Below are 24,754 nucleotides of genomic sequence, written 5' to 3'. Positions count from 1 at the left end.
TGTTTTATAGAATATAACATTGTCCCACCTGTTTTGAGCTCAGAGCTTTTTGAACGTCGGCCTGCAGCTTTGCCATCTCCTCCAGGCTTGTATCTACGTGGGCTGGGACAAGCTCATTGGCACTGACATACTTCTGATTCTCTCTGCTACTGAGAGCAGCCACAATCCTCAGTCTGGACTGCACTTCCTCCTGCATGATTTGCTGCTTCCTGATCTCCTCCTGCACCTTCTCCACCCTCACGTCCACAATCACAGCACAGTCCAGCTCATCCCTGACCTGCTGCAGCCAGTCCAGGGTCCTTTTCATCTCGGTCTCAAAGTCTTTACTCTGAATAAACCTGTTCTCGCACTCTTCTATCAGGTCCCCGACTGCAGCCTGCAAGGAGCGCAGCTCCTCTTGCCACAGAACCACTTGCTCTTTAGAGGCATCTTGAGCTGCTTGGTCCACACGGGGTGCGAGAGTGTCCATCTGCTCCATGAGCCTCGACAAGTGAGAGTTGGCACTCTGGAGACTCCCTGCCAGAGTATGGTAGTTCTTCAACCTCTCCTCAGCTGACTGGGTCTCTGCATTGACTTTAACCAGCTGCTCTTTTGTGGCCTTTAACTCAAAGTCCACTTGCATAGCCATCGCCTTATGGTCCTCAAATGACTCTAAGGTTTCATCCAGATGCTCTATTTTCTGTTCTACCAGCCTCTTCAGGCCGTTGTACAGGCTCACAAGTTGTGTCATTTCCTCTGGACGCCATGGTTGACCTGTGCTCCGAAATCCCTCCTTCTTCTGGTTCAGTTCACTCACAGCAAGACCCAGGTTGCTCAGATCTGCCTGAATGGCTTTGTATTCACTCTGCAAACTGACAACTTCTTCTGTTTGCAGGCCTACAGGCTGTGTGCCAAGGGTATTGAACTGCTCCTCGAGCTCTTTCAGTGCTTTATGAGTGACATCTATGAAAGATGTGTACTCATTCCTTGTAAGAATAGCCTGCTGGATTTTCTCCTGTTTCTCTTTGCCTGATGTCAATATGCTATTATATTGTTGAGGGAGGGTGTTGAGTTTCTCATCCAAATAGCAGTGGTCTACTTCATTCAGAGTGGGCAATATTTCCTGGCCCGCTCTTTGTACAATCAGGAGGAGGTTCTCATATTCAATTGCCTGCTCAACTATCAGTTGATACTTCAGAAGCTGAGCTTCCAACTCAGCATCTCCAACCATCAGATTTACTTCAGGAAATGTGACTATATCAGCTTGTTTTATCCACAGACATATTTTCTCAAGATCAGTCTTGAAATACTTTCTGGAGACAAGCACTTTTTCCAGCTCATGAAGTTTCTGGCCACATCTGTGTAACGTCTTGTCAAAGATGTTTTGCAGCTCCTGTAACTTTGTGAGAATCTCATTCCTTTCTTCCTCGCTGGCATCCCTCATCAGATCCCTGCCCTGAGCCCACAGGGAGGTCAGCTCGCTCTGATAGGCCTTCAGACTGCTTTGGATGTTCCTGCATGTTCGGACCTGCTTGGCCAGGTCATCAGGTAACAAGGCAATGTACTCCTCTGCCTGGGCCTTCTTCTCGTTCTGCTGGACCCAGGAAATTGACTGACCCACAGCCATGAGGAACTGTGTCCTCTCTGTGAAAGCTTTGCTGAGGTGCTTTCTGCGCTGCACCACTTTCACACTTAGAGATTCCACCTCAGACTGAGTGTCAGAAATCATCAGTTGCAAATGCTGCCGTTCACTGAGGCCCAGCCGGGGGAGCACCCTGTCGGAATCAGCCATGGCTTGAGCCAGCAGGAGCTGCTTGGCCTCCAACTCACTGCAGATGCTCAGGTGGTCAAACAGGAAGCTCTGAGCCAGCTCAGGAGGAGGACTCATTTTCATGGCCTCAGACAGGGCAGGCTGCTGCTCCTCTGCCCAGTCCCGAGCTTCTCTTAGACGCGCTTCTACTTGGCTCATATCTTCTAGCGTCACCACCGAGTCCTGTACTTTCTTCTCAATCAGGTTTTGCATTTGAGACCATCTCTGCTCAAAGTGGCTGATTTGCTCTTTTACCAGCTCCTTATCATCCAAGTTCAAATGATGGATGACTTTCTGTTTCTGATCCTTAAGGTCCTCCAGAGTTCCTTTTTGTTCTTCCAGAGTCACTGCAAGTTTCCGTAAAGCCTCCAAGTGCTGAGATGAACTTTCAGCATCCGTTCTGAGTGAAAAAGAAAAGATGAAGAATAACAATTACAGATTTTATCTTTGCAATGAAAAAAATTAACTTAATTAATTTCCCAACATTTACATAGTTGAACAAATGGATTTGCAGAGATATTTTCAGTGACATCTTCGATACATTTCCTTTCAAAAGACTATGAGGTAACGGAAGAAGATACTTTTTGGCTTTAGTCTTGTCAAGAAACAAGCAATACGTGATGGAAAATGATTACAAACACACCTGGCCAGGTTGTCCCACTCTTTGGACACCTGTTCGAACAGTGCCTCCACCGCAGAGATACAGTCATGATATTCTTTAGACCTCTGCAGATCCTCCTCCCTCTGGCTCTCCAGCTTGTTGGCCTGGTGACAGAGCTCAAGCCAGGAATGGCTCAGACGGTGCAGCTCTGCATGCTCTGGAGACTCCTGGCCACCAGTCAATCTGCTCACAGTTTCTGTCATCTTGGTCAGGATATTCTGTTTGGACTGCAGTTGCTGGCTGCAGTCCTGTGTGACAAGCAATATACCGAGTGGTTACCACAAACACACCCAAATAGGAAAACAGATGTCTCTTTAATCCCCACACAACCCATGCCAGAATGTGCCATTAGATTGTGATATCACAGTCACCAACAGAATCATGTTTTAATAAGCAAGTAAGATGTTTAATGAGGATGACTAAGAAACAGTTCTCCTTTGTGTGCCCTGTCAGGGGCTCAGTGGTTGTGACACGGTTTCCTACCTTGGCTTGTGACAGCATGTTTTGTGCTATCTTGGTCTCCAGCTCTGCGGGTCGCCTGGAGAGGCTGAGGAGCTGCTGCTCCATGTCCTGGAACAGGCTGGTTAGATCTTGTTTCTGTTCCTTGATCTCTCTCCAACCCTCTGACAGCTCCTGTGCACTGGACATCCTTTCCTCTATCTGCAAAAACATATTTATGCCACCCTGCAGTGAATATTTGCAGGATTATGTATTCATGGATACAGATCACAATGCATGGCCTGCTACATAGTCCAGCATTCATTTGTCAACATACACTATGTCTTTATCTATCAATGTGTAATATGTCAACATATAACCCAAAAAATGTCTGATGTATTAAAAACACGTGTTTATGAGTAATTATTATGATAGTAGATCCGTACAGTGGGTGTTTTATGTTGCACAATGGACAGGGAGGTAACAATAACTGACCGTGAGTTTGACCTGCTGGACCTCAGCAGCTGTCACTCTCACAGCATCGTCAGACAGGTCACACACAGAACACACCAAGTCCAGGTAAGTGCTGGCCTGCTCCTGAAGGGCCCTGTAGTGCTTCGCCTGTGTACGCACAAATTATTAATGTTAATAAATTACAACAACTTGTTGCTGTCATTGTATTCCAGGAGTGTGTCATTGACCTGCTTCAGAGCCTCCTGCAGACCGGACGGTCCCTGATCGTTCAGATGGAGCTCCTCCTGCACTGCGGAGAGCCAGGTCTGGCACTGCTGGAGAGTGTCCTGATGGTTGACATGTTTCTGCAACTCCCGGTCTAGACTCTGATACACCTGTAGAACAAGGTGAGGTAAGACCTTAAATATCTTTCTATCATAAAACAAATAGCCAGGTTTTTCTGAAAATGATCGAATGGATGGACATGTGTTTGTCGACTTGTTTTACTCACACGTTGTGCAGTGCTGCAAATGGCAGAGTAGCTATCTCTGGTTCCCTGCTGGTGAGCCTGGACTTGTTGACTGATCTTAGCTTGAACTTGGTCTGTACAGCTGGCAACAAGACCCTCTCCTTTCTGCTTCAAGCTTGTGAGACGCTCCTCAAAACTGGCAATCTCCTCCATGATTGCCTGAAAAAGAACACTCAGGTATTTAAAAAATAACCGATCACGAGCAGTAAGGAATGTGTACGACTGGGACACAAAATGTCACCTTTTGTCGGGCAAGTTGCTGAGTGGCCATCTCCATACTGCCGGTCTGCATGGAGTCAAAAGTGACGAGCCTACTGGACATCTGTAAAAGCCATTTCTCAGCCTCTTGCAACTCGCTGTTGTAATCCTCGTGCTCCTTGACCCACTCCACAAGATTCTGGACCTGTGTCTGAACCACAACAGAAAGGAATGTGATATTATCTACTGGTAATTTCAAACACAAAAATTGCACAAACAGAATAACACTATACAGTAACACACCTTTGTTGCCAAGCAGATGTCTTGGTAGTCAGCCTGCAACTTTTTCATGTTGTCACTTATAGTTGGGTCGTGGACTGTGTCGAGCAGGGCCTCTCCTTTCTCAATGACAGATTTCACTGCTGACTCATGGGACTGCACTGTCTGCTGGATCGTCTGCAAATATGAAAATGGAACAAAATACTGCAGTGAAAAATTCACTATTATCACTGTGTTTTCAAGAGAAATGCATGAACCAATGCTAAGTTACCTTGTACTTTGCTAGCTGAGCCTTCTTCTGGTAGAGCTCAGCTTTAGGCTCTACACTTGATGCTAGAAGGTTCTTGGTCTCCATCACCCACTGGGCCTGGCCCTTGTATTTATCCATAAAATCTTTAGAGAGCGAGATACATTTCTCTAGTGAGCTGTGCTCTGTGCGCAGAGCTGTCATCAACTCCTCGAGTTGGAAGAGGTGCGTGTCCACCTCCTCCTTTAGCTGCTCTGCTTCATGCTCCTCCAAGAACGCCATGGCTCGCTCCGTCTTCTCCCTCATTGTCTTGAGGTAATTGTGACCCTGCTCCATGTCAAGCTGGAGAGCCTGAAAGACACATGGGCTTGTATTAAGCTTTAGTCATTTAAAAGATTTAGGAGTCTAGAACTATGAATGGTTAGATAATAATATACAAAAGTCATATGAGAGTACCTCTAGTTTCTTCATCTTTCTCTCCATGGCGAATCGGTCAACTACGTCAACACTTATAGCCACAGTGCTGAAGTTGTTCTGAGCTGCGCTGAGCCAGTCTGAGAACGTCCTGAAAACACACTGTGCCTCTTCAATGCAAGACACTTCCTTGTGCAGCTGTTTGATCGTCTCCTGCAAAACAGAGGTAGATGATAAAGCAAAGTCTTAATCTTTTCACCGAGATTTAATGAAAGATTTTAAACAATAGAGACCATTTCAATATGTTTAAAGAAGCCAAGACAAACATATAAACAAGCATGTATTCAACTACTGTACAGGTATAATCAATATACACAGCTGTGTGTTACTGTCATACTGTGTGCTGTGTTCAAGGAGGCGTTACCAGTAAATGCAGAAGTAGAGCATGGTAGCGGGCTGTGATCTGAGTGGCTCTGGTGCTGATCCGGCTGCTTATGTGAGTTTCATCAAGAACCTGCTGAGCCAGAAGACTGAGGCCCTCCATCTCCTCTTGATAAACCAGCACCTCCTCCTGCCAGCTCTGATGACATAAGCATCATTCATGAGACAATTAAATTCATTATATTATATTTTCAGAAAATGTCTTGCAACAACATTGAAAATTGAGGGAACTGGATGATAAAAATGCAAAATGAACATAATTATGCAGATTTGCACAATGTTAAAACACCAACCTTTATCAGCTGGAGCTGAGCATCTTTAGTGGTGAGGTCAGACCTCCGATGGCTACGCAGTTGTGCTTTGGTCTCCATGCCCTTTAACCAGCTGTCAAGATGATGGAACTTCTGTTCCATCTGCCGCAGTTTGGCCAGAGCACTGTTGAGCTGAGCCCGGGTGTCGGCCAGCCGGCCTTGGTACAACCTCCACTCCTGCTGCAGGGTCTCTAGCGCTCGGTCTTCAGTCTGAGGGAGTCCCAAAGGAATGACCAGTTCTCGACTCACCAGTATTGTGTTCAGCAGAGCCTGGCCCTCTGTACAGTGCAGCTGCAGTTCCTGGAGTAACACAAGTTCAAATATTATTATATACAGTATATTATTATGTAGAGCAGTACTTCAGGCCATGCATGGGTAATAGAAATACATTTTAATATTAGTATCATTTACAACATTCCTACACAGATCGTTTTTCAAACCTGCAGCTTCTGTAGAGTCTCCTCCAGCATATCAACATCCCCCTCCAGCTGTGTGTAGCAGCCAAGCTTCTCTTGTTCCTCTTCCAGCCAGTCCTCAAACGCATGGAGACCCCGCTGATACTCCTGGTGGGATTTCACCAGCTCCTCTGCTTTGCCTACTGCCCTCTGAGGAAACGGTGAGGATAAGGATTCAATTGTAACTGATATATTTTGTAAATGTTTTTGCACAGGTATGCAAACAGTATATATAAAGAGTTTCAGAAATGTAAACAATCAGAAAAATACTGAAGCTGAAATGTGTTTAAATTAAGATCCACTGCCGGATGTTTTGTTAATTCTGCTCCTTGTTACCATGGCATTGTCTTTGATGGTGTTGTAGCGCTCTTGCAGATCTTGGAGCTCCATTTGAGCTACATAGTTCTCAGCAATACTGGCACTCTTTGCAGTGATTGTGTCCAGGAGGCTGCTGTGGCTCAGAACTTCTTCATGCAGCAACTAAAAGAGCAGGAAAGGTTGAGTAACTTCATCAATCAACTGTGCATAAATTCAAATTAAGATTTCACAAACCCTCACAACTCATTTTTATCACATGTAAATATTAGTGCATTTAGTATCAAAAAGACTATAAAATTCATATTTAGGTCTTTGTAAATAATACATAAAACAGAAGATTACAGTACCTTGGACCTGCTCAGATTAGTAGTTTTGTCTCTCATCTCTGGACACTGTTTATCAGAGGGGTCAAGACTCTCCTCCACGCCTTCAACCCAGGCCACAAACTGTCGTACATCCTCCTGATAACTGGTCCACTGAGACAGGGAACCCTCCAGCTGACTGTCAATTTTAAAAAGTCCAGTACGGCAAAGTCAGACAATGATACAATCATTTGTTACAATAAATAATATTTTGTGGACACTAGCTATGAAGCTACCATAAGGATATTTGAAACACGTTTTAAGTGTTTAACTTGTGGTAGACAACAAACCTTTTGCACTGAATCGAAGCGGAGAGCAGAGCATCCCAGGAGTCTTTTAGCTCCTGTATTTGTTTTTGGACCACAGGAACTCCCTCAGCTGACGTGTTCCTCTGAACGGACTCTCCTCTTGTGATCAGCATCTTCAGCTGGATCTCCTTTTCCTGACGAGCGGTCAGCAAGGCCTGGTGCAGCAATCACAGGTTCATCAGTAACCTAAACTAGCTATTAATGGTGATGACTCTAAAATTTGAAAACTGCCAGTGACTTGTTCTACCTCCAGCTTGATCATCCTGCTATCAAGAACGTTTTTGTCAGCAGTGGGGGCACAGTAAGTCTGCAGCATGTGGCTGGTGTCAGACACCCAGTTCTGAAGCTCCTTTAACCCTTGAGAGAAGAGCTGGTGCTCAGTGACTATTCGATCGATCCGAGACGCCTTCTCCTGCAAACATAATCCGAACATTATCACAATGGGTTTTAAAGATGGAATTCACAGTCGGCTCAACCTGATGATTGCACAGATTACAGACATAATTTATTAGAGACAAACAGTTTTCTTGTAATGCAACAGATTCCCTTGTTTCAAATGTGTAAGACTTACAGTAACAAAAGAAAGACATGAGTTTATAATTAGAGCCGACTTATTTATCTGTTGTCCAATAAAAATCTGCCGATATGAGGCTTTTACAGACATATTTCTATCGGCCTTTATGTTTGTCAGAATGTGCCAATATGAAAACCATTTTACAGAATAAACAATACAGAAAAAATATGCATTCAAGTTTAGATTTTACATAAAAACATTGTTTATTTTCTTAGTTCAAGTTCAAGTTATTTATAATAAAGTTTATCATTCATTTCTATGTCATAAGGGTTTGATAATGACCTCTTAGGAATCGTTGCCTCATTAAATAGATATTGGCTAATATATCGGTATCAGAAATGTTTTAATCCCTAATATCATTATCAGCAATGGCAACAAAAGTCCACATCGGTCAGGCCCTGTTTTTAAATATGTTGAGTTAGTACCTTTGCTGTTCTCCACCTTAAAACAATGTTAAATCAGAGCTCAATCCAGTCTAGTGCCTCTGTCTCCTCTCCAGCCCTACCCCCAGAAAAGCCCCAGTGCACAGGCAGATTGGAAAGCATTACTGTACCTTGGTCAGGTTGGTTAAAGCAAGGTACTGAGCAGAGAGTTGCGAGACACGGTGCACAAAACCCTTGCCGGCCGCCTGTTCATCCCACAGCAGCTGGGCCTTCTCTTTCAGCCTGTTCAGCTGAACCTCGTGAGAGGCTAACTCCTCAAGCACAGACTGGAAGAGCACAAGCAGGTTATCAAAGAGGCAAGCAAGCACACACAGAGATATAAGACAGTCGACGTCAGAAACAGACTGTGGGGTTAGCGATGGCAACATGGCGAAAAGAAAAGAGAATGGAATATTTGGCCGGTGTTACTGTCGGCGGTCATGACGTGCCATCAAGGTCCCTGGAAATAGCTGATAGACAATTTCTAAAAAATAAGAAGATATGAGAATAGCAAAAAGCAGCAGAAAGATGGCACAGCAAGCTACTGGCAGTTAGCATAAGTTCTTGGCAGTGCTTCAGAGGCTAAAACACAGTAACAGAAGCGTAGAAGGGATTTGGAATGGAATGGTTGATTGATGGTTTGAATGGTTGCGGCACATGTCTGTTTTGAACATGAGGAGCGTTTTGAAGACCAGTGGAGTTTTGGACATCGTTACCTGTAGCTTGTGAAGCTCTGACTTCTTGGCTGTGAGATCGTGAAGCCTCGTGCTGCTCTCCTGAACAGCCAGGTCTGTCGCATTCAGACAGTCCTGAAGGGGCTCAGCACAGGCCTCAAAATCCTTCATCTGAGACAAAAGGTTCTGAAACACACAGGACAATATACATGGTTAAGATTTCTAATATATTTATACACTGCAGGTTTCTATAATGGGAATGGCAATATGGCCCAACATGTTCAGTTGCTTACTTGTAGGTTCGCTTCTCTGTTGTGCAGGTTAGACATCATGTTTTTCCAGTCGTCTCTGGCAGTGTTCATTTTGGCCCGAACTGCATCAACTTTGTCTTTTCCTGCGATGCTCGAGATGAGCTCACCGTTCACAACCACAGCATTCAGCTTTGACTGACCTTGCTCTCTGTCACTTAGAAATTCCTGAGAAGAGAGAGAGGCGGACGAGGACACTCAAGCATGCAGTATAAAACCAGAAGTGAGTGTAAGTCGGTTTCAGGTCGTTGACTTTGAGTTCTTCACCTGAATCTTCTGCAAGCTCGATGCGGCCTCGTTGAGATTTTGAGGCACGTCAAAGCACTTGGCCGTATTGATTTTGGCATTGACCAACCACTGCTGGAACTCTCTGAAGGCTGATCGGAAACCTTGGTCCAGCAGCTTCTCTTTGTTCAGGCACTCCCTGGACGCCAAGAGACTCAGACTTGGAACAAGACAGAAGGGGAAAAAAAGTAATTTTGTCTTCATACAGCAAATATTATTATTAATGAATTAAGGGCTCCATTCATTTATCTAAGTGTGATCAGGAAAATAGAAATACTTTTACCCTGCAACACAACCCAGAACAACCTAAATTATGAATCAGTCTCAGATGGTAGTTTTCATCGTGTGGTTATCATTTTTGCATTTAGCACTATGTACTTCATAATGTCACCTCTCACCTGTTGTATTCCTTAATGAGAGCAGACACTCTCTCAGACTGAGCTCCCATATCTCTGGAGAACCGGCACAGATCATTGAGCAGAGTCTTCAGACTATCAGACACTGGCTCAGCTTTGACAAGTTCCTCCAAAGTGTCCTGGATGGAAAGCAGATCACATGAAGTGATTATTGACGACAAAAAAATGAAATAACACCAACATTTTATTTTATAGTTCACTTCCACTAACTCTTGTCTTACTATTGTAGCTAAACTAAGCAGAGACCAACCTTTGCCATCTGCCACCTTTTAACAGCCTCTTCTCCATCATTCGTTCCCCCTACACTGGCCAACCGTAGACGCCATTCTTGCAGCTGACGGCTGAAGTCCCGCAGGTCATGCTCCAGCTGTGCCGACAGGCTGTTGAACTCTTGTTCAGAGCTGGCTATCTGGGAGAGGGCGGTCTCCAGACTGGCCCGCGTCTGCAGCGCTCCACGCTCCCACTGTTCCCATGATGACACCAAGGCTGCTTCCTCTCGCTCCATAGCCTCGTAGCCCCCTGAGCCAGTGTGATCTCTCGCCACTGCCCCACATCTTTGAACCCGGTTCAGCCTCTCTCTGCCGCGCTGCTTGGAGTCGAGCAACTCCTGGAAAGGGAAAATGTTTTTGTAACTTCTGCCACACAAAAAAGTTATGAGTTCGTAATAGTGCTATCTCAAAAGCAGGTTTTTTTGTTTGCACTTATTTGCTACAAACAGATGATTTTTCAGAAGTAGAATCACTTGAAGTTTCTTACCTGGACCTTGGACAGCTTTCTTTTAACAGAGACTGAGTTTCCTGACAGGTCCGACCAGCGCTGCAGTTCCTCTTTAGCTGAGACGAGCCAGTCATTGAAGTCTCTCACAGCATCAAGATACTGCTCATGCTCAGACACAACGTTTTGCATGGACTGCACTTTACCCTTTGGTGACAAAAAAAAGACATAAACACTAAGTACTGGATAAGAATGAGGTACTGTGTATTTATGAATGTGTAAAATTGTATTTGAGCCAAAATGAATTTGATGGGAGTTTGTAACCTTTACATTTTTGAGCATTCATTTTACTATTTAATATACTACTATATTGGCCCACGTTGTATAATATATAACAGTCTCTAATTGGGGCAATTTATTCCACCTTGCCACAAAACTGCCCCACGACACTAAGTATCTGCCCTGTGAGGGCGTTCTTTAATGTCTCCCATCTGCAGATTCTTTGTGCCTGGTCCTGTTTTCCTTAATTAATCATAGGGTTCAGCAGGTATTTGCAAATTAACTTATGCCTGTATCTAGATCACCTTGACAACAGCTGCGATATCAGCGAAATGTGCGTTGAGCTCTGCCCTCGATTCTGGCCCAAAGGTCTGGTCGCCAGTTTTCTCGTGCATCTCCACCGCCTTGTCTGCTAGGCGTGACAGTGCTCCGGCGTGAGCGTCCACATCAGCCTGGATGGCTCTGAGGCGTTCGAGCAAAGCGGACTTCTCTTTGAGGCCAGGCTGCTGAGGCAGAGTCATCCCCACCTCCTGCTCTACTGACTCCATCCACTGCTGCATCTGGCCCTTATTTTCCTGAAAGCTGGTCCACTGGGCCACGGTCCACTCCAGACGACTGCAGACAATGATAAGATATTATTAAACATGTTACTCTGGGTGAACTCTGCTGTCCCTGTTAATAATCCCCGTCCCATAACAGATTTCAGGACACCAGAAGAAGACACATTTCCTACCTGTGGCAGCTCATTGAAGTCATCAACATATTGGCCCAGGCATCCTTCAGGCTCTGGAGTTGTGAACAAATGGCCTCCTGTCCCTCCATTCTGTTGTGCTTCAGTACCTGTTCTCCTTTTCCTACTGTCATGTTCAGCTTCACCTCACCTTCACCTTTCATTAGTAGGATATCCTGCATTTACAGAAAAACGTTTTTTACAGCAAATAGAGACAAAAAACTAACATTTCACAGTTTTAATGCCTTAATACATTATTCACTGACCTGTACAAGACCAAGCCTTTTCTCCAGGGTCTCTTTATTGCCAACTGTGCTGTTCAGTGAAGCCAGGCGCTCCTGGACCCCATTAAGCCAGTTCCAGGTCGCCTGCAGCGTCTCTTCAAAGGCTTGTTGCTCCTGTAGAGTGAGCTGGCAGCTGCGTAACCGCTCTCTCACACGCCTCAGCAAGGCCTGGTGCTGTGACTGCAGCTGAGCTGACACCCTCGTCTCACTACCGTCACCTCGCCCACCTTCGTTTAGTGCCTGGCCCTCCTGACCTAAGCGCTCAAATGAATCCCTGAATGGAAAGAAGCCAAATCTTTAAATTTGATTTGATGTATGAACAGGGAAATCAGACTCAATCATAAAAGGCCTATTTTAATTCCTTAGCAAACACTCAAAGTAGAAGCACCTTTCTTTGAGCACCTCCTGCTGATATTCCTCCACTTGCTCGAGAACAGCTTTTTCCGGACCACGCTGCTTGGCTTCCATCAAATCCGTGGTCATCCTCTTTTCCATATGTTCCAACCACCACCTCAGCTTCTTAAGGCGACCCTCAAATCTACACGGAATAAAAAAATAGCATATTTATAAATGGAGGGTTTACAAAGCGTTTTACAGAACTGGTTCATGTGTGAGTGTTTTACCCCTTCATGAGGGAAGCACTGTCCTCCAGGATCTGTTGGTTCTGTCTGCACTGCTCCACAAAGCTGTCCCAGTCCTGCTGGATGGAGGAAAGGTGCTGCTGGACCTGCCCAGCACTGGCTTTGGGAAGGTGGAGCAGGAGCTTCTCTCCTTCCTCACAGACCTGTGTAAGACGGACCTCACCCTCCTCCACACGATCCATGGCGCCCTGACAAATAATCCAAATCACTTTTAGCTTTGAATGGTCTTGTATGGTTTCAAGTACTGAACTCCAGCTATTCCAAGCACTTAGGCAACTAGCTTTACCTTTAGTTTCTGTAGTTTGCGTTCCACGATTTGAGTGTCTCCAGATCGGTCAGAGCATTCTTTCACTATCTCCCTCTGCTCTGAAAGCCAGCGATGAAACTCCTGAACCAGGTCTGAGGAGCAAAGTAAAAATAAAAATAAAATGTGGTGTAGACTCAAACAGAAGCAATAGAAAACAAAGAAATGTACACTCATTATAAATACATATCCTCCCTTTAAAAATCTAAGAGAGGAAAAGGAATATGAAGCCAGACGTTACTTGTGAAATATTGTAGAATATATAAATACACTGTTTGAACATTTGAAACTACATCCGCATCAAATTACTACTTGAAATTACGCATTTTCTTCATTTGTTTTTCAGATTTCTCACCATTGAACTGCTGCTGAAGACAGTTCTGCAGTGATGCCAGCGTTCTGGCAGAAAGCTGGTTCACAGACTCATACGTCTTGATGAGATCAGTGAGTGCTGAACCCAGACCAGCCAGTTCTTCGGAGGGATATTTTCTGCACAGGGTGTTGAGGCTCTCTCTGGTGGAGTCAATGCTCCCCTGTTGATTTTGCAGCTCTTTCTGAAGGTCCTTCAAAAACATACAAAATATTTTTAAAAAGTTGATTTGCTTCGTTCAATTCTCATCTCTGATATTTATAAGAAAAGCAGGGCTGATTATGAGTAACAATGTACCTTCACTCTGCAGATGTCCTCAGGATCTGATCCAGCAGGAGAAGAAACCAGAGAATCCTCCATACTTTTCAGCCAAGCAGACATCTGTGAGATGTAGTCCTCTAACTGTTTCCTTTGGAAACTGAAGTCCATGAGGTTTCCTCGGGCCTGCTCATGCAGCTTCTGAACAGTGCTGATCTTCTTCCGCAGGTCATTCTCTAGCACCTGAAGAGGTAGAGTCAAAGTTTTGTGGGTGCATTATGGCCAATGAGTGTAATTGTTGTATCTACTGTGAAATAAAGAATAATCATTTAGAACAAATAATTACAAGATTATATTCATAATGAATACCTGTAATTTAGCAGGAGTCTCTTGGCTTTGACTGGACTTCTTCAGCTCTGACACTTTGCTCTGCAGTGTTTCAAGTTTCTGCTCCTTCTCACCCATTTCCGCCTGTGGATGTATCAAAAAACATGGACAGTCTTCTGAGTTGTTTTCTTATTTTTGTTTTATTTTGTTTTATCTCTAAGATAAGCACTGAGGTTCTAGTATCAAATCTGAACTCATACCTGTAACATTGAGAGCCTTTCCATCAACTTCTGACTGTCGTTGAGGTTGTTCAGGCTTTCGTTCAGTTCAATCCCGCAGCTGCTTGTCCAGCTCTCAATATCCTCGCTGATTTTACGCACTTCATCCCACAGAGCCAAACTCTGATTCAGGCGATCAATGTTGTCTTCTATTTTCTCAGACACCTGAGGAGAGGATTCAAGTCACAAATTCTTACTCTGTGTTGCAAGTTTACTAAAATCTATGTTGTGTTGCTGTTTGATTTAGAAATATTTATAGACATGGCAATTTAGATTATTTTTATTCTGAATTTACTTTAACATGTGGTGTGGACAGAAGTGTGGTCATTTGAACTTGTGAGAGTATCCGACATTTTTTACAACATTTGGTGTGAGAATATGAAGCAACATGACAATTTCAGAGGATATACGTTAAAAGATAAACCTGTCAAAATGTTAAAATTATATAAACTCTAATGACACATCGTGATTGTAGTCAGACTTACATCCAACCACTGATCCACAAGCTTCTCCATATCCTTTTTCATCAGTTCAGGGTCGCAGTCTGGGATCTTCTTCAGCTCAATCACTAGTTGTTTTCCTTTGCTGGAAAACTGGTCCAGCTCATGTTGTTTACTGTTCATCTCTGTCTTCACTGCCTCGTGCTAGAAATGGAGCCAACACAAGTGTAATGAACACAAACATTTCAAGACATTTCCGATCAGCCACATCCTCAAATATACTGATAAAATATATATTTGACATTAATTCTGACCTTGCTTAGTGACCTCTTGGTTTCCTCGTGGTCCTTCAGAACAGAGCTTATGTCAACCAGAGGCTCAGTGCTCTCAATGATGCTGCTGATGGAGGTTTTGTGGGTTTGGTATTCTCTCATGAGCTCTACAATAACAGTGCATTGCTCCTGTCTGTTGAAGAAAGAGAGAAGTATATCCCCAATTCAAGTTTATATGTAAACAAACATGCTAGCAGGCTCTTTGGAGTGTTAAAAAGTAAACTCACCTCTCTGTGATGAGCTTCTTGGTGTCCTCCCACGTGTTCTCCAGCAAGCTGATTTCCCTCAGCACCTCCCCGGCAAACTCTGCGTCTCTCTGGGCCAGCTGGTTTCCCTTGTCCCTCAGCCACTGCTCCTCATGCTGGTGAGACTGCAGTTCATCCTCCAGCTGATTGAAGAACCTTAGCCTGAATAAAATACAGATAATACAATGCTGCTGTGGACATTCTTGTATGCACTCATCCTTATTTGGTAATACTAAAAATGGTTAGAACTCCAGAGAATTATATGATTGACATTATATTGCTTTACCTCTGTTGTAGAGCATGCAGGCTGGGCTCTTTGAAGCTCTGGTGATCTGCTTTTTCTTCGATGTCCTCCACAGCTTTCAGGAGCTGTTCTTTCCTCTGCCTAAAAGAGGTCCACAGAGCCCCGAGAGCCTCTGCCTCACTCTGTTTCGTACCGAGCAGGTTCCTCACTGTATCCAGCTCAGCACTGAGTGAATCCGCCAGCATACGACATGACCTCCGAGACCCCTCGTCTGCACCGATGTGGAGATGGCTTTTACAGAGGCTACTGTCCAGATTGACGGCCTGAGTCTCAAGCTGGCCGATATCTGGGACAATTGTGGCCAGTTCCTGCTGCAGCTCCTCTACTCTTCCACGATCCCAGCTCCCAGCACTCTCCACAGTCTGCCGCAGGCCCCGCAGCATCCCTGAAACCACACCGTGGGTCTGCAGAAAAGCCTCAAGCCTCTCCAGACACTCTAACTGCAGCTCGGCTACGTGCCGGGCTTCCAGGTAGGGCTGCAGACAGCTTTCTGCTCTGCTGCGGAGCTGCTGTGCATCACCGGGCTCACAGAACTGACAGAGCTTCTCAGTCTGCTGCTCCAAGCTCTGTCTCACACTGGACTGTTTCTGTAAGGCCCCCTGGGTTTCCTGTCAACCGCAAGACAATCAGATGTTGCTCTATTCATGTCCACACCAACTTTATATAGACTTGTTTTAAAACAAAAAAACTAATTCTGCATATATCGTACCTTTATTTGTGCAGTAGGAGACTGCAGGTTGCCAATGTTGATTTGAGAAGTTGAGTGCAGGTTTGAGAGCATGGTCTCACTCCATTGGGAGAATTTAAGCAGGGCCTGGTCAAACTGCTCCACCAGAGAGAGATGGTTCTGAAGCTCTTTGACTCTGTGGGACAAAATTGCAGCACAGTGGAGTCAGTATTTATATTGAGATGTTTATAAAGATGGTTTATTCAATCTCGTTCTATTTATCTATTGTTTTACAGAGTCACTGCTGCAACAATCTACTCCATTATTTATTTTAATTTCATATCAAATATGTTACTCTTGATATGTAGACAGCAGATGTATGTTTAACCTGTGATGATTTCCATTAAAAGATGAACTATCTTGCTGTACCTTTGAGGCAGGACTTCATTTTGAACATGTAGTCTCCACTGCAGAGCCTCCAGCTCGTCTTTCAGCTGCTTCACCCTCTCTTCAGGTGCAGTGGGAAACAACGAGGTCCCCACAGATACTAACTCAACATGAGCCAGCTCAAGGGACTGGACCTCAGAGTGCAAGACCTCCAAGAAAAAGAAAATCTATTTATTCATCCATAATTTTGAACAATGAATGCACCATATATTTTTAAGACTGGTTTTAGTTATGTTTAGTAGAACAATGACAGTTTGTTCAGTTATGTGTTTCACCTGCAGATCTTGTAGCTCAGAGCGGAGTTTGGATTTATCAGCTGACAGGTATGGGCTCTCTGGCTTGGATGTAGATTCACTTCTCTCCAAGCAGGAAACAAAGTTTGAGCGTTGTTTCTCGTACCTGAAAAACATCGATAAAAACACTCATATGTCAAAGAGTAGACATTTAATGGATTCATTAAACATGTAGCAGGTTGGCTGTCCAGGTTAATCCATTGGTCCAAACATAAAGGCTTTTATTATCATTTTTTCAACCTCCTTGGTGAAGTGTTGTGTCAACAGCTCTTACTTTTGCCAAAGAGACAGCAGGTTCTCCAGAGTGCTCTGTTTATTCTTTGCCTCCTGCACATTTTGGTCATAGCTGGTGTTTAGCTCTGTCACGGTCCTCTCTGCCTGCTCTTTATCGCTGAGCCTTCGAGCACCAGCTGACAGGGACAGCAAGGCTCCCTTCAGCCCCTCCAGACACTGACAGACATCCTAGGGAACAATTGTAAAAGACAGTGACCCACACTTAATAAACTGTGAGCTGGAGGACTGGCAAAGAACACCTGTCAGTGCTTAAGGATTTCTAAAAAAAACACTGCCATGAATTGCTAAAGGTGAAAATGATTGCTATCTCAGAAGCATAGTGTTGTTTTCTTAAAAGAAAAGCATAAACAACTGAATACCATGTGGTTTTGAAGAGCTTTGTAGGTCTCTGGTGAGGAGGTGCAGGATTTCATAGGTTGCTCCAGTTTCACATGTAGCTCAGTCAGAGAAGCTTGCACCTAGGAGACAGTAAGGATCACAAATGTATGTTCACATTTCTTTCCTAAATACCATACTGCATCAGCATCACTTCACCTACGTACCTTATCGAGGCTTGTTTTAAACTTCTGCTGGTGGGAGGAGCTTTCCTCCAGCTGTCCATCATGCTGCTGTACACTCTCCCTCAGCTCCTCCCAGTACCTGCCAATTTGGGTCAGACGGGCCTTGATGCGAGCTGCCTCCCCCGAAGACACAAACTGGGCCAACGCCTGGGAATCTGCCTCCAGCTGAGAAGGGACCTCTGCTCGTCCCTGGAGCTCAGTACAGACAGCCTGGATATGCAGATATATATATTATGCAATTTTAAAGCGGAGGTGAAATATTAATTATGTAAGGCATGGGGGAGCCATAATAGGTTGGTGACTATAAAAGCTTTATACACATGCTATCCATCCGCAGACATAAGGAGCAGGCTACGTAGATCAGTGTAGTTCTTTATTCAAATAAACAGCTTGAGGCCGTCGGCACTAAAACTGCTGAGTCAAAAACAACCCATCCTCATCCGATGCAGGTGTCAGTGTCTGAAGGCCTGTATTGATGTGTGCTAGCACCTATGGCTCCTTAAGAAGACCTTATTGATTTTAACAGTAGTGTTGTGGGTTTGTGCCTGAAGCCTACAGGCAGCCACAAGATTACAATTAGGACAAACGAGAGGTTTCACTCTATAGTACATAATACTTTACCTTTACTGTGTTGATCTGTTGCTCAAGAGGCTGAGTAGAAGATTTCAGGGCATCCAGCTGCTTTTCCTTCTCAGATATCCACACGGAAAATGTTTCAAAACCAGCTCCAAACTGATCCCACTGAGTCTTCATCTCCTCCAGAGTCCTGACGCTGGAGCACAAGAGGAGAAATTATAAACTCCAGTAACAGCTGCAATTAAACCTCTGCATTCCAGATAATTGGTTTTACTACACCAGGGTCCTTGAGTCCTTGAAGGTAAGATTTCACACAAAAAGTATTCTCAGCTGACTTTCAAATATGCCTGTGGTATGATTTACAGAATTAAAGTATCTGCAAATATTATCTCAAGTTTCCTCAAACAATATTTAGCATCAGCGAATTGAATCGAATCCTCTTACTCTTTTTTGAGCCCAGCCTCCACTGTGTCCACTTGCTCACTGAGCGATCGAGCTTGCTGTAAAAGCAGAGTCTTGTTTTTGGGACCAAGTTGAATTTCTGTCGCTCTCTTCAGCAGCGTGTTCATGTGCAAGGCCTCTGCTTCACACTGCTTCAACAGCACCTGTTACAAAGAAAGACATATTAGTAATATTCTCCATTTAGCTAATATACTACTATTGGTAACATTTTAAATGTAAAGTACACGATGTGTGTCCAGGAGTAAACCTAAAACTCACCCGGGCCTGGTCAAGTTCAACAGCCAGGCTCTCTGGGCTGCTGAAGTTCAGGTCTTTCTCCGTCGTTGAGCGGGCCTTGTTGACAAACTTGTGCACCGCCTCCTGCTGACTGTCAAACTCCTGCCAGGCTGCTAATGTGACCTGAGGAGGACAATGGCCCAAAAATCAGTGATGTCAAATCAAAAGGATTTATAAGACTTCAAACTGTCCTGCTCTTAAAAACAATGAACGTCACCGCAAGAAAACCAGTATCAACGAATAGCAGAAATCCCTGATCACATTAACCAACAAAAGAGCACACTGACACACAGCCGCACTACAAACCCTGTTCAAATCACATCATTGTGTTTACAGATGAGAACTTCTCTCTTTGGCTTTATCAGCAGGGGTGATGAGTCAGCATATTGACACAGCTATTATTCTGTGAGCATCTCAGCCCACTGGATATGAGCCATTCTGCCACTGAGAGAGTCAGGAAATCGAGGATCTTTTACCTCGACCGATTAATGCACCCTGCCCAGCACACAAAGTTTCCATTTCAAGACTCCCCTCCCCCACTGCTCTCTGAAAGCACCACCAGGAGTATGATCCACTGAATCGCTGCATCACTATCTTCTAAAGGCACTGTAATGCCTCAGAAAGCAAGTCCCTCCAGCAGAAAACATCAGACTTCTTTATCCTCTATTCAGGACATTCCCCACAGATGCTGCAGCTGCAAAAGCTGAATCCCTCTCTTCTCCTTTTCTGGCCACAAATGTTTAGTTTCCTTTGTTCCACTCATTCAACACTATTATTCATGTATTTGTACATTAACATGTTGAGGTTATATATATATTGAAAGATACAAACATGACATATAAACAGCATCAAAACCCACATAGGAGGATACAGCCCATAAATGAAAGGAAGCCTATTAAAACCCTTACATAGCAGATACTGTACATACAAGTACATATGACAATCAGAAATTATAGATAACATATAACCCCAGTTTTGTCTAATGTCAAAAACTAATTCTTACACTTGACATTACATATACCTTTAAGGAAAAGGGTACTAGAGGTTATGTATTTAATTAATAAGGCAACTGTTAATTAATTCACACGAGATCAACTATAATGTTGCATGTTATTATTCAGAGCTTTAGTCCCCTGTGTAATGTTTTGTAATAAGAAAAGCTTCCTGAGTCACGTGACATTGCCTCACCTCAAGGCTTTGCTCCTGTGAATCCATGGTCTGCTCCATTTTGCTGAGTGTGTTCTCCAAACTCTGCAGGTCCTGCTGCAGGGTCTCTCCCAGACCCTCCTCGGCCTGGAGCTGCTGTCCCCTGGTGATCAGCTGCTGGACATCCTTCCTCTTCAGCTTCAGGCGTTTCAACAATTGCTGTGGGAAGTGGGACACTTAGAAATTAATTGACATTTAATCCTAAAAGTAAACTCAGCCTTTAAATAATTTAAAATAGAAATGATATTCTTATATCACTTTTTGTGAACAGTACCTGGTGAACCAGTAGCAGTTGTTGAGCTTCTCTAACAGTTGGACTGTCCAGTATTTTGGTGACGTCAGCCTGAGCCTCTTTCTGCCCCTGAACAAGATCATCCAGAGTAGTTTGTACTTCTTCCCTGAACTGTACACAGTCCCCCACAGCCAGCACCATCTTCTCAGCCTGGAAGATATAACACAAAAAAAAATACAGTGAAGCAACTACAATGGCACCTTAATAAAACAAGTTAAAAAAGAATCACCTACCTCAAAGAGAGAAGCAAGAAGACCCTTAAAGTCCGTAGAGAGCTTGCGCAGAGCGCTTCCTTGCCGCTGGGCATCGCTGTCAGCACAGATTTCCATGAGTACGGCCATACGAGCTTTCAGCCAGCCAAGATTCCCTTCCTGTAGCTCTGCATCATTTCTCAGCTCCTGCACACGATAACAGAGAGTGTTACGGGCCATGTGGGGAAAAACGTCATCTGACACAAAGTGTTGTTACAGTACAGACATCACAGAGGAGGCGAGGAGGAGACAGTCAATGGATAGATTTGTGTTTGTAAGGGTCTAATAACAATAGTAACAATAATAATAACAATAACCTTTATTTATATGGCACATTTCATACAAGATCAGGGTGCTTCACATTAAATAGGTAGTTAAAAGAGAACAACAGATGCTTAAAACAGTCAACTAATAAAAATATAGAAGATAATTAAGGAAGTAAAAACAGCAAAATCTTAAATATAGGATTAAAGAGATCTGTTATGATAACCTAAAGAACTTGAAATTAAAATGAACTCACCATGATGGTAGCCTTCACCTGGCTGTAGTTTCTGGGGTCGTTAGCTCGGTTTCTCAGCAGCCTCAGTTGACTTTCTTTAGATATCAGCCAGCAGGAGAATTCAGCGTACCTAAAGGGAAAATAATCACTTAAATTTCTATTGTATTTATTAAAAACATTTGCACTAAAAACTTTCTCCTCATCACAGCTGTTGGTTTCATGGCTACTTTGGGATGTAACTCATGTTCAGCAGTGTGTGGGAATGCTCAACACATTCATCTATTATTACAACAACAAATCTTACATGTCATGTGACTGCACTATAAGAGAACTTTTTGCACCTTGCGTTGTACTCCTTCCATTTATCTGGGTGCTGCATTATCTTCAGAAGGGTGTTCTCAATTTCCTCTTGGACCTCAGAGAAATCCTTTCTCGCTGTTTCCAGGGTCTGGTGAGCAGGGTCAGCCTCAGGGAGCTTTTGACAAAGTTCCTCCATCAGCTGCAGCCTTTTCTCGCAGATGGATTGAGGGCCCTTTTCCCTAAAGAAGGCCTGATAAAAAAATGTTTTATCTTTAAGTAAAAGTGAACACAGTGGATTTTAGTCCTGTTGTAAAAAAAAAAGCAACTGCCCCAGGGCTTTTTATGTAATGAAAAATGTATATAAGTTCATGTGTCTTTTATGATGTGACAATAAATAATAAATACTATAATATTAAATCTTAAACCAGAATTTTTTTAATATTGATTTGATAAAACACTGCAGAGCAGTATTTGCTTGACACGGAGAGAGACTCGGATCTTTTGTATCAAGTCAATCTTTCCAGAGCAGTGAATTTGCATTGAACTGTTTCAGACTGAGTTAATCAATAAGTGAAACCCAGCCAGCAAAGCGCTCTGTGCTCACCCTGTGCTCCTTGATGAGCCTCTCGCTGCCCATGCTGGCGAGGTGGCGGTTCTCCCTCGTCACCTCCGCCTGGCACTCCTGCAGCAACAGCGTCAGCTTGCTCCTCTCCACCTCCACTTTCAGGTGCAGGATGTGAAAAGGGGCATCTGTCTGGATATCCTGCAGGGACCAAATACAAATATGATGATTCAGTTTTGAGCAAGATTAGAAAGTTTAATACTAATATAGCTTTATCTTCATCAGTAAAAAATAAAAGAGGATGTCATTATTACAGGATGACTTTCAAATATGTACTCTATGAATGCATTAGCATCAACATTACCATCCGTGTTAAATCCTTGCAGGATAAAGGTTCAAACTACATCAGTGTTTTAGAGCAGTTTTCTCTGTCACTATTCATCACACAAACCTTCCAGTGCTTGTGCAGCTTCCTGACGGTTTCCTGCAGCGACTGCTGCTCCTGCTCCGGCAAAATATCTGTCAGCTCATCACAAGCCTTGAGGAAGGTATTCAAGACTCGCTGGTCCAGCTGACCAAAGTATTCCTGCAAAAACACATCAAGTTCTCACATTTTCACATTTCACTTATCATCTGTATCAATCGTACTTATGGAATTGTGTATTTAAAGTGTTTTCCATGCTGTACAGAGACAAATTGTGGGCTTTGTATAGAATTGAGTCTTCTCGAGAAGACAGAAGATTGATATAGGCCAACTATACGTCTCTGTTCTTTATCTGTTCGCTTGATGCATCCACATGCATAAAAGACTTTAGTGATTAGGTGCCCTCGTCTATACAGTACAATATAATATGGGTAGTGCATTGTCTTGGACATATTTTCTTACTGTGTGTTTCTTGAGCAGCTCCTCAGGGTTGCCTCTCTCTGTCAGACAGTTCTGGGCCATTTTAAGAACCTTCTCCAGCTCGAGCCGTGACTCATCAAACCTCTTCATGAGGCTGCTGTTTGCCTCCTCATGCTTCCGCCACTCTGTAGACTCCTTTATCATGGTCTAAACACACAACATGTTATTTTTAAAAGCTTTACCGTTTCTGAAGCTTGCATAGAATTGGAATAGGCCTGTTTCTTACCTGTGAGGAAGCCTGCAGGTCTGCCACTCGTTTTTGCAGAAGACTCATGTTCATATGCTGCAGGGTTTTGCTGCTGCTCATTATTTTCTGGATAGTCTGGTGATTCCTCTCTATCACTGTCAGACACTTCTTACAGCTCTGCGTGAAGGTCACCAGCTCCTGCAGTATACAATGACAAGTAAAGTCTTAGCTAGGCGAATTGTTCATATCCCAAGGCTTCACTTTTCAGTTTAAAACATGACATATCAAAAATACTTTCTTTTTCCATGTATCTAAAAGTCATTCAGTAGAAATCATGTTGAAAGTCTTAGTTCAGTTACCTTGCAATTCTGTTTAAAGTCTACTGGCCCCTCAGAGTCGGCGGTGCTGGTGATATGACTGGCTTTCTCCAGGGCCTGGTAGAAACCTGTAATGTTCTTCTCCATTTCTTCCAGTTGAGGTAATAAAGACTGGGACTCCCTCAGCAGCGGCAAACTCCTCTCCCTCACCTGATGGAAGACAACGTGCTGATTAAAGTGAATTACAGGGGACTCATACGTTGTTTTGATCCTAAATCAATAACTTTGGGTTTAAAGTCTTGAAAGCAAAAAATTACTGTAGAAGGAAAATACTGCACCCTTGGAAATGTTGACTGAATCAAAACAGTGTGTTTTCACTGCATATTAACAATCTTTTGTTTGTGCTTCAAACAATCATTTGAATATAATTTGCAAATATGTAGTTTGGCTCAACAACAAATTGAATGACATACTTTAGAATGACATGCACACACCTTGCTCAGCTGCTCTTTGACCGAGCTCATCACAGCCATCATCTGTGAAACCTCCTCCTGTGGAGTGTCTTTGGTCAACAGCTGAGCCGTCCGGCTTGCTGCCTTACAGGCCGCTTCCATAGCTGGCACTTTGTGCTTGATCTCCTGCAGGGGGTTGTGACACACAGTTTGATATCATATATTAAATACCAATTACAGCCCTCATGAAGGTAGGCTCTATTGCAGCACTGTTGTATTAGACTGTAGTATTTTTTGCTTATAAACTGAAAACTGAGTATATATGAATTGCTTACTTCAACATCTTGAACAAAGGCTCTGACGTTCAGGAAAGATACTTGGATGGGAGCAGTCATCTTATCCTCAGTTGCATCCATGAAAACCTTTAAGGTATTAATACCATCTTGGTAGTCTTGCCTCAACTTATCCACCTCATCCGCTCTTGCAAACTGACAGTGAAACAAAAGAAAACAGCGCATGGATGAATTTGATATTTTCAAAAAACCTTTTTTCCGTGTTGTATTCATTGTTTAAAGGCACGTTGCATTTACATGTTTGACTTTGACGAATAGCTCCCTCCATCTCCCATTCAGAAGAAGAAGCTGCTGTTTGAGATCTCGTGAAACTGTGTCATCGCAAGTCTCAATGAGAAAGTTCCCAGCGTCATTCATGTCCATATGCTGCTGGATCCAGTGAGAGAGGTTTCTGAAGAAATCCTAAAAGAAGAAATACCACAGCTGTTTAGATGCACGTCGTCCAGCCAATCAGAGCAGAGTATAGTG

The 24,754-nt window shown here is 43.6% G+C and overlaps 1 protein-coding gene across 6 annotated transcripts in view; it reads right to left on the bottom strand.

Moving 5' to 3' along the window:
* The window catches only part of syne1b (spectrin repeat containing, nuclear envelope 1b), a 71,614-nt gene that overhangs the window by 30,000 nt on the left and 16,860 nt on the right, over window positions 1–24,754 (bottom strand). For all 6 annotated transcript variants that reach the window (XM_034577006.1, XM_034577005.1, XM_034577002.1 and 3 more), the window contains 60 exons: window positions 24,524–24,688; window positions 24,269–24,421; window positions 23,976–24,119; window positions 23,524–23,691; window positions 23,204–23,362; window positions 22,960–23,124; window positions 22,525–22,659; window positions 22,116–22,274; window positions 21,553–21,761; window positions 21,233–21,341; window positions 20,695–20,859; window positions 20,444–20,611; window positions 20,152–20,328; window positions 18,946–19,086; window positions 18,670–18,830; window positions 18,271–18,421; window positions 17,632–17,859; window positions 17,449–17,547; window positions 17,070–17,257; window positions 16,778–16,901; window positions 16,485–16,651; window positions 16,098–16,251; window positions 15,371–15,996; window positions 15,067–15,246; window positions 14,822–14,972; window positions 14,553–14,711; window positions 14,050–14,232; window positions 13,832–13,933; window positions 13,502–13,705; window positions 13,190–13,397; window positions 12,817–12,929; window positions 12,513–12,718; window positions 12,278–12,427; window positions 11,872–12,163; window positions 11,609–11,781; window positions 11,181–11,490; window positions 10,639–10,803; window positions 10,133–10,489; window positions 9,865–10,001; window positions 9,449–9,626; window positions 9,167–9,349; window positions 8,916–9,059; window positions 8,331–8,486; window positions 7,451–7,615; window positions 7,186–7,358; window positions 6,881–7,034; window positions 6,552–6,695; window positions 6,201–6,365; window positions 5,743–6,060; window positions 5,433–5,588; window positions 5,051–5,221; window positions 4,619–4,945; window positions 4,372–4,524; window positions 4,112–4,279; window positions 3,853–4,029; window positions 3,590–3,736; window positions 3,384–3,509; window positions 2,934–3,110; window positions 2,433–2,698; window positions 29–2,189 (listed from right to left, as the gene is read on the bottom strand). In XM_034577006.1, coding sequence (XP_034432897.1) covers window positions 29–2,189; window positions 2,433–2,698; window positions 2,934–3,110; window positions 3,384–3,509; window positions 3,590–3,736; window positions 3,853–4,029; window positions 4,112–4,279; window positions 4,372–4,524; window positions 4,619–4,945; window positions 5,051–5,221; window positions 5,433–5,588; window positions 5,743–6,060; window positions 6,201–6,365; window positions 6,552–6,695; window positions 6,881–7,034; window positions 7,186–7,358; window positions 7,451–7,615; window positions 8,331–8,486; window positions 8,916–9,059; window positions 9,167–9,349; window positions 9,449–9,626; window positions 9,865–10,001; window positions 10,133–10,489; window positions 10,639–10,803; window positions 11,181–11,490; window positions 11,609–11,781; window positions 11,872–12,163; window positions 12,278–12,427; window positions 12,513–12,718; window positions 12,817–12,929; window positions 13,190–13,397; window positions 13,502–13,705; window positions 13,832–13,933; window positions 14,050–14,232; window positions 14,553–14,711; window positions 14,822–14,972; window positions 15,067–15,246; window positions 15,371–15,996; window positions 16,098–16,251; window positions 16,485–16,651; window positions 16,778–16,901; window positions 17,070–17,257; window positions 17,449–17,547; window positions 17,632–17,859; window positions 18,271–18,421; window positions 18,670–18,830; window positions 18,946–19,086; window positions 20,152–20,328; window positions 20,444–20,611; window positions 20,695–20,859; window positions 21,233–21,341; window positions 21,553–21,761; window positions 22,116–22,274; window positions 22,525–22,659; window positions 22,960–23,124; window positions 23,204–23,362; window positions 23,524–23,691; window positions 23,976–24,119; window positions 24,269–24,421; window positions 24,524–24,688 — 13,014 coding nt within the window. The remainder of the gene's footprint in view (window positions 1–28; window positions 2,190–2,432; window positions 2,699–2,933; window positions 3,111–3,383; window positions 3,510–3,589; window positions 3,737–3,852; window positions 4,030–4,111; window positions 4,280–4,371; window positions 4,525–4,618; window positions 4,946–5,050; window positions 5,222–5,432; window positions 5,589–5,742; window positions 6,061–6,200; window positions 6,366–6,551; window positions 6,696–6,880; window positions 7,035–7,185; window positions 7,359–7,450; window positions 7,616–8,330; window positions 8,487–8,915; window positions 9,060–9,166; window positions 9,350–9,448; window positions 9,627–9,864; window positions 10,002–10,132; window positions 10,490–10,638; window positions 10,804–11,180; window positions 11,491–11,608; window positions 11,782–11,871; window positions 12,164–12,277; window positions 12,428–12,512; window positions 12,719–12,816; window positions 12,930–13,189; window positions 13,398–13,501; window positions 13,706–13,831; window positions 13,934–14,049; window positions 14,233–14,552; window positions 14,712–14,821; window positions 14,973–15,066; window positions 15,247–15,370; window positions 15,997–16,097; window positions 16,252–16,484; window positions 16,652–16,777; window positions 16,902–17,069; window positions 17,258–17,448; window positions 17,548–17,631; window positions 17,860–18,270; window positions 18,422–18,669; window positions 18,831–18,945; window positions 19,087–20,151; window positions 20,329–20,443; window positions 20,612–20,694; window positions 20,860–21,232; window positions 21,342–21,552; window positions 21,762–22,115; window positions 22,275–22,524; window positions 22,660–22,959; window positions 23,125–23,203; window positions 23,363–23,523; window positions 23,692–23,975; window positions 24,120–24,268; window positions 24,422–24,523; window positions 24,689–24,754) is intronic.

Source organism: Hippoglossus hippoglossus, chromosome 22, assembly GCF_009819705.1.
Source record: "Hippoglossus hippoglossus isolate fHipHip1 chromosome 22, fHipHip1.pri, whole genome shotgun sequence".
In the NCBI taxonomy this organism is placed as follows: domain Eukaryota; kingdom Metazoa; phylum Chordata; class Actinopteri; order Pleuronectiformes; family Pleuronectidae; genus Hippoglossus; species Hippoglossus hippoglossus.
This window is presented reverse-complemented; position numbering and strand designations above follow the sequence as displayed.